We start from the raw sequence: 15,520 nt of genomic DNA on the forward strand, positions 1-15,520 counted from the left end.
TCCCTTCCAAGCCCCACGTTCTCTGCTTCAGCACCCAAAAAAACCCTCCAGAATTTGCTCTTAACCATTTTGGGGCAGGCTGGCTTTACTGGTGACTTTATTGCTCTCTCTCTATGGCATGGGCTCACTCCTCTGCTCTGAGAAAGGCTGTTGACTGCCTGTAGCTGAGTTTCTAAAAGATGAAATCACATGAGCTTAAAGACATTTTTAAAGTAATATACTTTGTTTTTATAACATAACTTGACCACACAAAGTAGGGGTCTAAGATACAAACGTTTAAGGCGGTTATAATAGTGTGCTAATTAGTGTATGCATAAGACGGCTATATAAAAACTTAAGTGATCCACAGGCTGTTGTGAAACACAGATGGTGCCCTAGTGGCACCCTAAGCCAGAACGAGAGCTTGGTTCAGTGGGTTTGGGTGTCAGGTGCAGGTGCCTCACCTGGGTTCTGATGGCTGTGAAGAAAGAGGTGCTCAAGAAAGAGCTGGCAGCAGCATCACCACCCCCCTTCCTCCCACTTCTCTTGAGAGTTGTGTTCAGAGACGCTCGCCCTTGGTCCCCGCCTGAGCTATGCTGCAGCCATGCCCGTGCTTGGCCGTGCACCCCACTGAGCTGGGCCTGGACTCCCACCCAACTTCCCAACTTGGCCTTGGACCTGCCTCATCGCCGCGGACTTGCCAGGCAGCCAGGACTCCCACTTAAATGAACCTCCACCCACCTCCAGGTACGCAAAGCCCTGGTCTCCCCTCCCTTGGACAGCAGATGCCTGTGCCTGGGACCCAGCCAGTGGTGCCCTCCACGGGCGGCACACAAGAGCCAGACATCTTCAGGACCTGCTAGGGCTTGTGGCACCGTTGTTCTCTGTAGGGAAAGCCTGGTGTCTGACTGCAGAGCTGGAGTAGAGAGGGGTGGGGATGATTCTACAGTCACCGACTGCACCCTTGTCTGGTCAGAGATCCAGTCCAAGAAGCACCAAGGCCCCAGGTGGTCACACAGCACACAGGGCTCCTCCAAGAGGTCTGCCATGACTCCGATGCTCTCTGTGATACCCATGCACCCGACCAGCTCGTTCTATCCCTTTAACATTTCTGTTTTCCAAGAGGAACTTCTGACATGTCCATGAGGAGTTGGATCTTTGCTCTGCTTCTAGAAGGTGCCTTGGGCGAAAAGCAATACACTCAAAGGGAGGCAAGGCTCTGACACCCACCACAGCTATCACTTGAGCTGCTCGGAGACCTGCAGAGAGCTAGTTTGCCAGGTTGCAATTTGTGGGTGTAGAGGAGCACTCCCAAAATGCCATTGGTAGGATATACAATCATAGAGTCATTTAGGTTGGAAAAGACCCTTAAGTTCATCGAGTCCAACCATTAACCTAGCACTGCCAAGTCCACCACTAAACCATGTCCCTGAGCGCCACATCTACATGTCTTCTAAATACCTCCAGGGATGGTGACTCCACCATTTCCCTGAGCAGCCTGTTCCAATGCTTGACAACCCTTTCGGTGAAGAAATTATTCCTAACAGCCAATCTAAACCTCCCCTGGCACAACTTGAGGCCGTTTAGTCTCGTCCTATTGCTTGTTACTTGGGAAAAGAGACTGACACCCACCTCGCTACAACCCCTCCCACCAACTGGGGCTGCGGGACCCCCTCATGCTGACCCAGGGGCTGTGGGACCCTTCACACACCCATGCCAGCCCGGGGCCCCCTACTCCCACCCAAAAGAGGTCTGTTATTGCCACTCGAGACAGAGTTGCTGAAGCTGAAAACTTCATGCTGTGATAAACCAGAATTAATACATGGTTTGCTGCTGAGCGATGCCTAAGTGTGCCCAGATCAGGCTTCTAGTTTTTAACGACATGATGACCTCACCCCAATGATTCAGACTGACAGCAGGGTTCCTCTTATTGCTCCCACCTTGGCTTCCCAGGCCACTGGGATGGGAATAGCTCAAAGGTGGCATCCAAGAAGATTTTGCACGTATAGGAGCAAACGGGGTTCTTTCTGAGCAGCTCACCCAAATAACCATGGATCTCCCAAGGGAGGCCAAGGCACCTTCTGAAAAAGGATTGGGACAATCAGGTGGGGGAAGAGAAAGGGTCAGATGGTGGAAAGCAGGACATCCTTGGGTATCTCCCAACCAGGGATGCTGGAGTCTGTGCTCTTCTCGCCCTCTCTGGAATGCAGCAGAGGACTGGACTTAGGGTTGCTGTCTCAAAACCCAAAGTCATATCCCAGTTAGGAAAAACAAACGTTGGTAACACTCCAAATATCCTGACTCACAGCTAGTTTCTGTCCTGTATTATAAGCACAGTTTGTGCTGGAATAAAACAACACTCTCTAAACACGTGACGGTTTCAGAGTTACTGTCAGGACCCCGATACAAATGACGTGTGAAAACTAACTGCATAGCTTAAACTGTTTGGATTTTATTTATAGTAAACCCCACTACTCGCTGTTGTATCGCTAATCCCGGGTACTTTCAGTGGCAGAGAGTTCATGCTCCAACCCCCTTAGATGAGAAGAGTTTATTTTCAACGTCCTGGTGTGGATCTGGAAGAACTGCCGTTGCCTTTCTCTTGGTTTCTTGCCAAGAGATCACAACAGCATGTTTGTACTCAGAGCAGCAGCATTACTCTTACTTCATTTTCATAAACATTGGGTACCTCCCTGACGGAGAGCTGATCACTCTGAGCCTGTTGATGCCGAAGACTTTGTACTTGTAGTGGATGAGCTGCTGCCAGAAGCCGTTGTTGGGTCATACGATAGGACGGCAGCACTTGACCCAGGCATGGGTGCCTGCCAGGGACATGGAGTGGTGCTTCAAGAGATAGATCAAGCAGATGGTGGGAACCTGCTCACCCCGGCAGCGCAGTGCAGCAGCATCCATCCCTGCATGTCCCCGCGCTGTGGATCTTAGCTGCTATGGAGCTGAAGCAGCTGGAGATGCGGGCGGCGGGAGCGTCCATCACAGGGACGTGCAGGTACTCGATGTTGGGACAGAGGTGTTCACCACCTCCAGGGAGATGTTGATGATGGTGCTGATGTGGTGGGTGAAGAGGAGGAGGTGGCTGTTGGTGGCTACTGCGTCACCGAGGTAGAGGTTGGAGGTGATCCAGGGTGCTGGGGCAGGGCTGGGAGGGCTCCCAGAGCTACCGCCATTGGGTTGTGCTGGTTGTGCCTAGAAATACATGTAGAAATACACCCAGCCCTGTCCCCCGCTGTGTCCCGGCCTGCTGGGCCCCACTGCCCGGCAGCCCCAGGGAGTCGGGGAGCGGCGGCGGGGCCAAGCTGGGCCCACCATGGCAACCGCTGCCATGCACACAACTGTGGGTGGCAGCGGGGCCATGGAGGAGCGGGGCGGCGCGCGGCCTCGCCTCACCTTCTTCCCGCCGCCACAGAGCCGGCAGCTCGGCGGGCCCCGGTGCAGGGTTGGGGGGCCCTCACACCAGGCTGGGGCTGTGGGACCCTCACAATGGCTGGGGCTGGGGGACCCCTCACACCAGGCTGGGGCTGTGGGACCCTCACAATGGCTGGGGCTGGGGGACCCCTCACACCAGGCTGGGGCTGTGGGACCCTCACCATGGCTGGGGCTGGGGGACCCCTCACACCATCTGGGGCTGGGGAACTCCTCACACTGTCCTGGGGCTGTGGGACCTCTTACACGGGCTGGGGCTGTGGGAACAGGTCAGTGGGGTATGGCTCGGCACCCCCCTGCACCCTGCTCTGTGTGACATGAAGCCCCCTCTCATCCGGCGCAGGTCTGCAGACTTGGACCTCGACCTGGACAGCCATTTGCCCGACAGCCCCCTGCCCAGCTCCGCCAGCCGCGCCAGCCGCCATGACCTGCTGCTCCTGGAGAAGAAGGTGACGGCCTCCACTCCCCCTCACCCCTCCAGGACCCGCTGGTGCTGCCCCCCGGGATGGGGTTCATGGCCCCCTCTGGCACAAGGGGAGCGTTCATTCTGCGTTTGGCTGCCAGTGGACGTGTCTTGGAAAAGCGGAGGGAGATCCCCCTCCTCTGAAGAGGTTGGCAGTGAGAACCACAGGTGACACAAGGCTGGAGGAACGTCTTGTGCAAACACTCGCGTCTCAGTTCCTTAGAGTCCTTAATCCATCGCTTAAGCTCTCAGCCCTTAGGTCTTCAGCCTGATGGGTCAGGATGCGGGTGCCAAGGCTCTCTCCAGGAGAGTGGGAAGCAAATGGTTGGGGGGGAGGGCAGCTATTGGTTCTTGGGCCACCTTCGATGTGTATGGTTGCACCTCCATCCTGACCTGAGGACACAGTTGCCATATTGTATCTGCAAGTCAATTGTGTTTTAGAACGATAAGCTACAGGCATCGTCGGCCACAGACTTAACCTGGACTTAGATGTCATTCCTATGATGTCTAAGGAGACCAAGGGTAAATTATTAGAAATGGGTGAAGCACTGACGTGTGACCTCCCAGCAGTGGGGACTAGGCAAAGGTTTTGCAACATTTAGCAGCCCAATCCCCCCTTTAGTGCTTCTCACTTTGAGTCCAGCAGTAACGGGTACATTAGCAATAGCAGGTGAGATAGTCTCTCCTGCGGGAATGTGCGGGATGCCGGGTTGAGTCTATAAGCTCAGAATTGGGATTTAGGGTGGCATTAGACATACCTGGACCTTCATGCACGGGGTAGTTCCCTTCAGCTCGCCTCTCTGCTCCTGGGCAGCCAGGCTTTTTGTCCTTAGTACCCAGCCAGCGCTACCTGAATCCTCTTACCTCACCTTACGGCATATATCCCAAGGAACTTTGTCATCTCACTTTGGTCAGAAACCCCAGGCATCATGATTTCAGCAATTTTTCAGTTTAAATCAAAGTTTTATAATGTGGGGCTGCAAAGTCCGCTCTCTTGACTGTTTCTGGCAGAACTGTAGGGTCCTGCCCAGGGTCTGGCTCTGCATGTGAGTGAAACTGCTTAGACAATAAACTGTGCAGCCCCGTAGCAGTCATTAGTGAGAACAGGGAAAAAAGCTTACCCGGCTTCACCTCTCAGGTGAGGTTTGCTCAAATAAGAAAGTCTAATACAGAAATTAATGTCTGATGGTTTTGATTCCCAGTGTCTCTTGCTAAAATCTGTACTTGAGACATGAACTAGCGATGCTAACAGGTCCTGACTGAAGGTTTCTTTCTGCTGTCATGGGGATGACAGCCTCGCGAGGCAGAGCTGTGGCATCTTTTCCTCGGTTTGGCGTTCCCTAATCCCTTCACTCAGTGGACTGACGGTAACCTCTAGGTAGCTGTGTGCTGAGGAGAGCCTCCTGGCCTGCAAACATTTATGATGTGCGAGTTTCAAGACCTCGGGGCAGTGCAGCCGCTGTGAGTGAATTAGCTCTAGGCTACAACCAAGCCCCAAGCTGTGTCGTGACGCCTGGTTTGGTCCTGCAGCGCAGGTGTGCCCTGGGTTTGTGCCACGCACAAGGACAGGTTTCTGTTTACAGTCAAGAGACCCAGGGGGATGCAAACCCCTTACGGCTGGAGACTGCATGCCTGCAAGCACGGAAGCCCGTGCCAGACCTGTGGTGCGTGGGCGACACGAAGATCATTAGCTTGCCCAGTAAATTCCTGTCGAGAGCCCACTCAAACCAGATGACCACATTGTCATCGGCTGGTTTTATAATGTGGGCTTTTTGTTACCGGTGTGATGGATTGGGTCTGAGATGCAAGAATGCAAGAGAGCGTGACTACTGTCCTCCAGACCTGCTTCTTACAGTAGTGTAAAATGAATTATAGTCAAGAAGGCAGGTTGATTTGTAATCTTTTTCAGACCAATGTCTAGAGTGATACTTAGGAATTTTGGAGCTTCTTTGCTTGGAGGTCACCTTGACCATAGTGAGGGATGTGTCAGGGTGTCTCTCTTCCCGAAGGCAAGGATCACTTTGGAATTCTTTATTTTGTGGTTAGGATAGTGGCTATAAGGTCTTACGTTTGCTTTCGTAAAGGTAAAACACTTTGAAGAGGCCAAAAAGAAGACTGAACGTTTCCACAAACATTTAAAGCAGCAGTTTTTGAAAGAACAGGAGAGAAAGATGGCGCGGTGGAAGAAGGCATCCGAAAGGTTTGAAAAATCACTGGAAGTGTTCAGTCGCAGAAGTGGGAAGTCGTCCGTCCCTTCTGCCAACGGTTTGTCTGCGAGTGAAGTGACGCCCTTCGAACACGCAGCTGCTACTGATGGAGAAGGGACCAAGAGACACGTCTAGAGAGCTCCTCCTGCAGGCTGTCCCAGGGCTCCGGCCCATGTCTTGCCAACCTACTCGAATTTTGAGTTTGTCCTTTTAGGAAGCTAACGCTAGGTCCTGTTACAGCAATAAACCAGCACGATCCGTCACTCTCTCTTGTACTGCTGCCCATTTACCTTCTAAATCGATGGGGCTGCTGTGGTTAGAGGCCCATGGGCTGGGGACAATTCAGGGAGCAGTGTGGCAGCCGCAGGAGTAAAACACCTCTTCAAAGGACTGGTTTCCTTTGAGGGAATAGAAAAATGATGTGAAAGGGATAGAGTTTTTTCTTGGCTTGTGCCTTTAGAGAGGATCCAAACAACATGTTTCACGGCTAGTTGGATTTCCAGAAATGTTATCAGAGGTTCAGGGAGGGTAAATGAATCCGTCGTTGGGGGAAAAAGAAGGGCTGGTGACTTAAGAAGCTTAGGAGAAAAAAAACAAGGAATGAAGTATTGAAGGAGAGTGCCTCGAGGCACTGAAGAAGTGGATAAGTGTCAGCAGCAGATGGAGAAGGTGGTTGTAGGCAAGTAGAACTGATCAACTTTCTTCTTCCCTTTTCCCAAACCAGAGACATTCAGAGTAACCGTTGAGTCCCCCCGAGTAGGATGGGATACAGCTTATCGCGGGAGTGCAGAGCTGGAGAGATTGACTTCATCCACTCTGGCCTCTGCGGTGCTGTAGCATTAAGTATATTTTGACTATCCCTGAAAAATGTTCATCTAACTTGCTTTTAAAAAACTCGCAGTAAAGGAGATGCTACAGTTTCTCGAGGTGGCCTGGTTTTTCAGCCAGCATTGTAATGCTGGGATTTTCATAACATAAACCTTTTTTGCTTGAAATGAAGCTAATAATTTTTTATGTTTCCCAGTGGCCTTGAGGGAATAATTGGATGTTGGAAGATTGCTGTCATGTCCTCACCCAGTTTTTTTTCACTGGATTAAAAAATGCTCAGTACCTTCAAGCTGTCCCCCTCAGTTGGGATTTCTAAAGAGAATTTTCAGGACTAATGCGAAAGGTGTACCTCAGACATCAGGACGGCATGCCTGGCAAGTTACACTCCAGTGCTCAAAAATCTGGAGGCATCAGGCCTTGACGATGAAACACTGCTTCTCGGTTTACTGTAAGACTATTTCTTTAAAGAAACAACAAACTTTTCCCTAACCTCTGGCTCTTGAAAACAGTAAATAATTCAGTTTCTTCTTCCCTAGAGCTTTTCCAATAATTCAGCCAGACCTGGCTTACCAGTTACACCTGGTAACATTACACATGATGATGACTAAAAATCTTAGACTGGAAGGTGCCTGGCAAGCCTGACTTTAGGGGCAGTGCTTTCCATCTCTGGGACATCTCGGCAATAATAGGCCGGCCACCTGCTATGGCCTTGCCTTACGAGGGATTGCAGCTAGCTAAAGGCATCCTCTCAAACTGTCTCCAGAGGATGCTTCATAGGCATGCTTCAGGTGCTGAAAGGGTCTAGAAACACTGAACAGAAAATCAGTGTTTGGCACCTGAATTGGCTTCAAACCACAGATCTATAAAGTCTTGTTTTTCCTGAGTATTTAAGGCATCTTCTTGTTGTCTTTTCTTCTTACACCTATGATAAATCTGCCCTGCATACTGTCCTCTCCATGGACAGATCCTTCCTTCTTTGTGGTGAATGGAGTTACATCCAGTTGGCGGCCGGTCACAAGTGGAGTTCCCCGGGGCTCAGTATTGGGGCCAGTTCTGTTTAATATCTTTATCAATGATCTGGATGAGGGGATCGAGTGCACCCTCAGTTAAGTTTGCAGACGACGCCAAGTTGGGCGGGAGTGTTGATCCGCTCGAGGGTAGGAAGGCTCTGCAGAGGGACCTGGACAGGCTGCATCGATGGGCCCAGGCCAAGTGTATGAGATTCAACAAGGCCAAGTGCCGGGTCCTGCACTTCGGCCACAACAACCCCATGCAGCGCTACAGGCTTGGGGAAGAGTGGCTGGAAAGCTGCCTGTCGGAAAAGGACCTGGGGGTGCTGGTCGACAGCCGGCTGAACATGAGCCGGCAGTGTGCCCAGGCGGCCAAGAAGGCCAACGGCATCCTGGCCTGTATCAGAAATAGTGTGGCCAGCAGGAGTAGGGAAGTGATCGTGCCCCTGTACTCGGCCCTGGTGAGGCCGCACCTCGAATACTGTGTTCAGTTTTGGGCCCCTCACTATAAGAAGGACGTCGAGGTGCTGGAGCGTGTCCAGAGAAGGGCAACGAGGCTGGTGAAGGGTCTGGAGAACAAGTCTGATGAGGAGCGGCTGAGGGAACTGGGGTTGTTTAGCCTGGAGAAAAGGAGGCTGAGGGGAGACCTCATCACTCTCTACAACCACCTGAAAGGAGGTCATAACGAGGTGGGTGTCGGTCTCTTCTCCCAAGTAACAAGCAATAGGACAAGGGGAAACAGCCTCAAGTTGCACCAGGGGAGGTTTAGATTGGGTATTAGGAAAAATTTCTTCACCGAAAGGGTTGTCAAGCATTGGAACAGGCTGCCCAGGGAAGTGGTGGAGTCACCATCACTGGAGGAATTTAGAAGACTTGTAGATGTAGGGACATGGTTTAGTGGTGGACTTGGCAGTGCTAGGTTAATGGTTGGACTCGATTATCTTAAAGGTCTTTTCCAACCTAAATGATTCTATGATTCTATGATTCTATTCTATGATTCTTGACCTCACTCATGGACAGCCTGCCTCCACCATGCTGCCACCCGGATCCTGCACCAGCCCTTAGTGATGACATCCAGCTGGAAAAAGAAATTACCAGAAGAATTAACTGCCTAGCAGCCCTGCATCTGCAGCTTTTGCCTGCTATGTTTGTCCAGGAGAATGTGGATCTTTTGTTCACCATGACAGCTGCTGAACAGGACAGACATGAAACATCTTCGGTCATGCTGGCACCAGTGACAGACTGGTGTCTACCTACATCAGTTGGCTTGAGTAGCACTGAAACGCAAGAAGAGGTGCATTGAGGTGAAAAGCAAGGAAATGCCAACAAGCAAATAATGCCATAAATTTTTAGAGAGGAGCCTGGAGGTTGTCTCCCAGGGGTGACCTGTGCTGGCCACCCCCAGGGTTTTCCTTGTGGGAAGATGCTGTCAGAAAAGGATTGGTTTAATACCGAGTGAGAACTTCTGGATTTGGTCCAGACATTCACGTGTTACTACGCAACACTTCAGCTATTGTTTGAATACTGCCTGGAGCTCTTGGCTGTGAAATGTGCCATCCAGCCAAAAGCACACCCAGGCTCCTGCAGCCCATCTATTCCAGCTCTCAGCAGTCTGGGCTGCAGCAGACCTGCCCCCCATGGCCTTTGGACTCTCCTGTACGTGTCTGGCCTCTGCAGCGCCCCGGGGCAGCGAGTCTCAGCATTTAATAATACAATGTGAAGAAACAGTCCCTTTAGTTTGTTTTAAACATACTATCAGGGCAAATTCACTGTTCACCCCCAGTTTTTGTGTTACGAGAAGCAGTGAATGATTGCTCATTCATTGCCTCCCCATTTTGTGATTTCAGAGTCCTCAGTTTTGTCCCTGCTCCATCAACCTCCTCTCCGATGTCGGGCGGTTTCAGCTTGGCTGTGCTGTGCAGCCAGCCCAGAAGCAGTTCATCCCCATTGCTACAGTAACAGCTGCATCCATCCATCTCCCAAACAGCATCCATCCTGTGCGTGGGGGTCCTCAGGTGGTGCCTGGCACCTTGTGAGGAGAGGGGGATGTCCCTCCCCTCTTGCCATGGAAGCAGAGGAGCTGCGGGGCTCTGTCTAACAGTGCTCCTCTGTGCGGAGGTTACAGGGCCAGGGCTCAGCCCCTCTGAGCAACCTCCCTGTCCTCCCTATGCTGGGAGAGGCCAGTCACCAGTTGTCGTTTCTCCAGTCCACCGGCTCAGTGCTGTCCTTGATCCCACCATCCCCATGGCAGGAGTCAGCCCTTGCACGCAGCAGCCATCCCCAGCGTGAAGAGCATCAGGCATGGGGCGATGCCTGGCCCCCTTTGCCCTCACCTTGCCTACCTCCTCAGCCCCGTGGCCTTGAAACCAATGGAGCTGTTGGAGCCGTACCGTTTGCCACGGCGGGCTGTGGGCATTAGCTGGTTCCTGGACCTGGCTCTGCAGGAGCTGGGTGCCCATGCTGGGTGGGCCTGGCCAGCCAGCACACCTGTGTTCCCCCTTGGCAGAGCGAGGAAGCAGCTGACATTTGCCTGGGAGACCGGAGGCTGTGACTTGCTGCAGGCTCTGCAGGCAGATGCTGATCAAAATCACTCTCTGATCTCAGTGCCCCCAACACCCCCAGGGAGATTTTCCTCCCAAAGAGCTGGTCTTATCGCTGCCCACAGCTGACTGCAGAGGGTGCTGCTGGCTGAACCAGTGTCCCTCTTCAGCCACGCTTCTCCTGCCATCCCACTTCCAGCCTGGTGCTCTCAGGCTTCTTGCTTTGCACAGCCAGGTCAGCACCTCCAGACCTCCCCTGTCTTCCCCCCTTTAAAAGTCAGTTTGCTGAGAGCTTACAATAATCCCACTACACACGTCTCCTCAGCAGACTCCTTACTGTAGGGACTCACTGGTTTCTCTGATTAGGTAGAGCGGGGGTGGAGGCAACGGTGGTTTGATCAGGAAAGACTCCCCAGCTCCAGCGCTCCACCGTGGGGAGTCCCGAGGTGTACCTCTTGGCGTCTTGAATGGGAGAGGACCGTTCACCTTGGCACAGACTGGTGAGGTCTGTGTTTTCAGCCAGAGCTGGAAGGAATGTGGAGCTGTGTTAGCACAACGCTCATCACGCAGAACAGGCAATGCTTAGAGCAGAGGGGGATAGTACTGGCTGCCCGCACCTTCCCCAGGGGAGCAGCTGAAGCCAGAGCCGTAGGGCAGGTGCCATCCAGGATTGGATGAATTATCAAAGCAGCCCAGCGCACCAGCACTGACATATAACCCATGTTTCCCCTCCCTGCAGCTCTGATCTTGGCATGTAGAAGGAAGCAGACAGGATCTGGGCAGAGATCTGGGCCCCTTCCTCACCTAAGAGGCTCCAAGGAGAGAAGGAACTGATACATCCCGGGTTTGGCACACTGTACAGAGTGCTCACAGATGCCCTCGGGCAGCGTTAAAAGAGGCGGGTGACTCTTGCCTGTAGCCCTATGCAGGCAAGACCTAGTACAGTGATGGGCAGGTGGGAGCAGTTTGGTTCAGCCTCATCACAGGGCAGTACTGCCTGCGTTTGGCTTAGCAGGCAGCTCCCTTGCCTGCCCACGTGCTCAAGCTTGGACCACAAATATAATATTAACAGTGTATGTTCACTGAGCGATAAATCACAGGAGCTTGCACTGACCTGGAACAAGCTTTGTAAACCCCCGAGATGAACGTGCAGTTGAAAAGAAATAGCAGCTCCTGCGTGCCTCTCCTGAGACCAGCACTGCAGCTTCACTGGGCTTGTTTTATGTGCATGCTGCATCATTATTATCCTCCACAGCTGCAAGAGGCTGGTAGGAAACATAGCTCGAGAAGCAAAATGTTAGCTGCTGCTGGCAGTCTGCATGGGTTCCCAGCAGCAGCAGATACTGCTACTCCTTTGAGACGACTCCTGCACCAGAGTTGTCGTCCTGCCTGAAGCCACGGAGAAGGCAAAAGGTTCAAAGTTTCTTGTTCTGCATGTAGCAGCACATGGCCTGTTCCCCAGCATCTCCCCCAGGCAGGGAACAGAGCTGGGTGTCCTGTCTTCTCCTGGAGAGAGACAGGGAGGCAGAGTCAGTGGGACCTTGCCCTGGAGCAGATGCTGGCCGTGCAGGAGCAGGCAGTGCTGGAGCTGTGCAGGCAGGTGAGCACCCCTCCTGAAGAAGACCACTGTGACAGGTAGGGCGGAAAGGCTGGAAAGCACCGGGATCCCTTGTGCAACCAGCCCTCTCGTGTACAGTGAGAAGGTGCAGGGTAGTCAGCAAACCCCGGGATACGCATCCGTGGTCTTTGCCGACTGCGGGCTGGCGGGATCAGCTCCTCCCAGCCTGGCTCTGGAGAGCAGTGGGCAAAGCATGGAGCCACAGGGCCAGCGATACCTCCCTGCCTGCTCCTGCTGTCCCCATGACCCTCCAGCAATCCTCCCCCGTCCTATGGCTATGAAATCACCACTCCTCACGATTTCCTTTCTGTTTAAATTCCTCCTGGAGGCTGGACAGGTCTCCTCTCCATCTCAGCCAGTTTTGCTGTGCTGCTGTGCCTGGACAAGCAGCTCCACCACTTCATCCCAGCGGTGCCCCTCAGTGTGACAAGTCTCATGTCCTGTGCGCAACCAAGGACCACTCTAGGCCTGTCTGCCTGGGGGCCACTGCAGAAACAGGAACTATTATCCCCAAAGTGGTGCTTGGGAAGCTCTATCATGCTTTAGCTAACCTACATTCAACCCTAAATTAGCTGGCGAGGGAACCAGGGGAGGCAGGTCATAGATGATCCTGCATGTAGCAAGAGTGATGATGTATATGTTCCTTCTCTCTCTGCCGGGAAATAAGCACTGAAAAAAGGGCCCGACGTTATTTTTAATAATGTTCCCAGAGCCCTGCCTGAGCCTTTCTGAGAGGCTCTGGGGGCCAGGGGAAGGGCAGACTCCTTCCCACCTGCTCACAATACGGATGAGGAACACGTCATCCCACTGACGGCAAGTCATGGGAACGAGCGAACACAAGCCGGAGCTGCAGCTGGGCCGTGGTCAGGGATCAGTAGGCCCTGCAGATTCCCCCGGGGCTTGGTGTGGTGTCAGAGCTCCACGTTCCCAACAGAGCATGATGCAAGGCTTGACGCAGCACAGCAACCAGCACAACTGGCTCCCGTGCGGGTCTCCTGAGGACCCAGCTCCTCACGCAGAGCTCTGTGACAGGGTGGTGGTAGCCTGCGGGGTGCTCGCTTGCCTCCAGACACAGCCTGCTCTAGCTCACCTGCAGAGCTGAGGGCACTGCAGGGGTTCGTGGCTTCAGAGCTCCTGGTGTGCAGAGAACCAGGAGAAGATGCTTTCCATCGCATCAGCAAATCAGTTTCTGCCCACCCTGTAGCTGTACTTTGGCTGCAGCCAGAGCAAGGACGGTGGCAGGACGGGACTGTCCCTACAGTGACATCAGGTTGGGGTACTGTAGCCTGCAGCAAGGCATCGTTGTGTGCTTCTGCTCTTTTGCCATCATTCCACAATCAGTTTTAACTGGCATTGTCCATCCCTCTCCCTGCTGTCCCTTTGCTTGTCCCACACATGGGTGGGTGGCAGCAGGAACAGGGAAATTATTTGGGCAAACCCAAGTTTGGGTGGGTCATGGCCTTCCAAGCTGCTTGGCCGAGCCTGCCCGCGCCCACGCACTGAGCTTTGCTTCCCTTGGCCGCAGAGGAGAGGGATGCAGCATCTGGAGAGTTGTTCAGATGGTGGGTGAAAGCCCAGACAGGGCCAGGGAGGTCTCTGATGTTCAGCTGTTTAGTCACAAGGCCTTTGTGTCTGAACACAGCCGGACTCAAACAGTGGGGGACAGCGTGCCTGGGCTGTACCTGCACCCAGGGTCTCTCGGCTCTCCCTTCCGTGCTCGGACATGCCCTGCACTGCTCCCATGCCCACATAGTTTGGATTCTTGGGCACCTCTGCCTCAGGGCAATGATGCAGTCTGCTGGGTTTGGATGCAGCAAATTGTTTCAGGATGGATCTGAGGTTTTTCTACCTCCTAGACGAGGTGGGATTGACGCAGGTTCGGTGACGTTTCATCCAGCTCCCAAATCGACCTGGTTTCCTTCCTGGCAGAAGAGCTGCTGCTGGCCCAGAGCGGTGTGTGAAGCTGCAGGACGAGTCAGGCTGCTCTGGGCACTTGTCATCACCCCCATCTCCGCCTGCAAGATGGGGATGTCTCTAATTACCCAAATCCAGGAGGGAGCGGCAGTGGTCAACAGGTCTTCCCTACTTTAGAGGAGGTTTGGATGTGACCTGCCGCTCCACCCTTTCCATCCTCTCTCCCTGTACGTCCCAAGGACCCTTCTGTCCCTTCGGGCAGGGCATGTGCACAGGGGACTCTGGTGACAGTCACTAGGCAGTTGATCCCATCTCCAGGTCACGGCTGTAAGGAAGCCTGAGTCTGCATTTCTTGGAGAGTGGTGGCCCATTTCAAATGAAGCAATCAAGGCGCTCCTCAACTTTGGAAAGAAGAAGTAATTCTTTTCAAGATGGATTTAATTGCCAAAATGTCTGCAGGGCAAGTGGCAGCCTTTGACGGGGGTCAGGGTTCACCCCTGAAGTCCTTGTCAGGAAAAGCAGCAGCTCCCCACGTCTCAAGGGCTGCTTCTTCGTGCTGTGATGACTGCCATGAGGGAAACAGCCACCTGATGGCACATTGTCTTTGTAATCTTATGGCCCCGCTGTGCTTAAATCCCATGTCTCCTGATCACCCTGCAGCCAGGAAACCACGGATCTGCTGGATCTGGATCCAGCGTGATCACAAGATCACATTTGCCAAATTAGAGCACGAGAAAGTGTTTCTGGACAGCTCTGTGCTTTCGCTGGAGGCTGAGGGACAGCCTGTCCCAGACTTGCAGTTAGAGCCACCCCTTCTACCCACAGCAGGCTGGGCATGCCCCAGTTTAGGGTTTGTGGTGGTGGCTCCAGTGTTTTGACCCAAACCCAGACTCACCATCACACTGAATCCTGGTGTTGCCTTTGAATTGGTCCTTTGGACGGGTCGCTGAGGGCAGGAGGTGGCCCATGTGCAAGGTACTGCTCCCCCGGCCAGGTAATGAGCCGGATACGTCCAGCCCGACACCCCAAAGCCGCCGCAGGCCTGCTCCCGCCTTGCTCTCTGCAGCTCTGCCCTCCTCCTGCGTCTCTGCCAGACCCGTGATCCCGCTCTGCACAGGGAGGCAGCAGACCTGGGCAAGCCTGACCCCTCCATGGGTGTCCTCTCATCCATCCTCACCACTGCCAGGCCTCAACAGTCCAGCCCTGATAGTCCCACTGCATCTCTCATCACCCTCATTTGCTTTGTGTAGGGAAATAATTAATAACCGGTGATGTGCTGGACCAGTGGGCACAGTCCCCAGTGCTGGAGATTTATTCATGGGCTCAGACACGCTATGCACAGAAATAAAGGGGACTGCTCATGCAAGGAAAGGCTGCGTGGCACTGGGCTGGCTGAGACCCGGGACAAGGCTGCCCATGGGCGCCACAGCCGCGGTGCGACTGCTTCATGCTCGCTCCTGCCCCCGAGGACAGAGCTGGCATCACCAGGAGCCTGGGCCGGCGTTCAACACTTTGCCAAG

The 15,520-nt window shown here is 53.5% G+C and overlaps 1 protein-coding gene across 1 annotated transcript; it reads right to left on the reverse strand.

The window, feature by feature from the left end:
- Positions 1 to 2,620: 2,620 nt before the first annotated feature.
- On the reverse strand, positions 2,621 to 3,351 carry DUSP18 (dual specificity phosphatase 18). Its single transcript, XM_076353168.1, is given in 6 exon segments — positions 2,621 to 2,670; positions 2,673 to 2,855; positions 2,858 to 2,903; positions 2,906 to 3,009; positions 3,012 to 3,183; positions 3,304 to 3,351. Coding segments are annotated over 6 exon segments (603 nt in total).
- Between the last annotated feature and the right edge of the window lie 12,169 nt (positions 3,352 to 15,520).

This window comes from Aptenodytes patagonicus, chromosome 15, assembly GCF_965638725.1.
Source record: "Aptenodytes patagonicus chromosome 15, bAptPat1.pri.cur, whole genome shotgun sequence".
Taxonomy (NCBI): domain Eukaryota; kingdom Metazoa; phylum Chordata; class Aves; order Sphenisciformes; family Spheniscidae; genus Aptenodytes; species Aptenodytes patagonicus.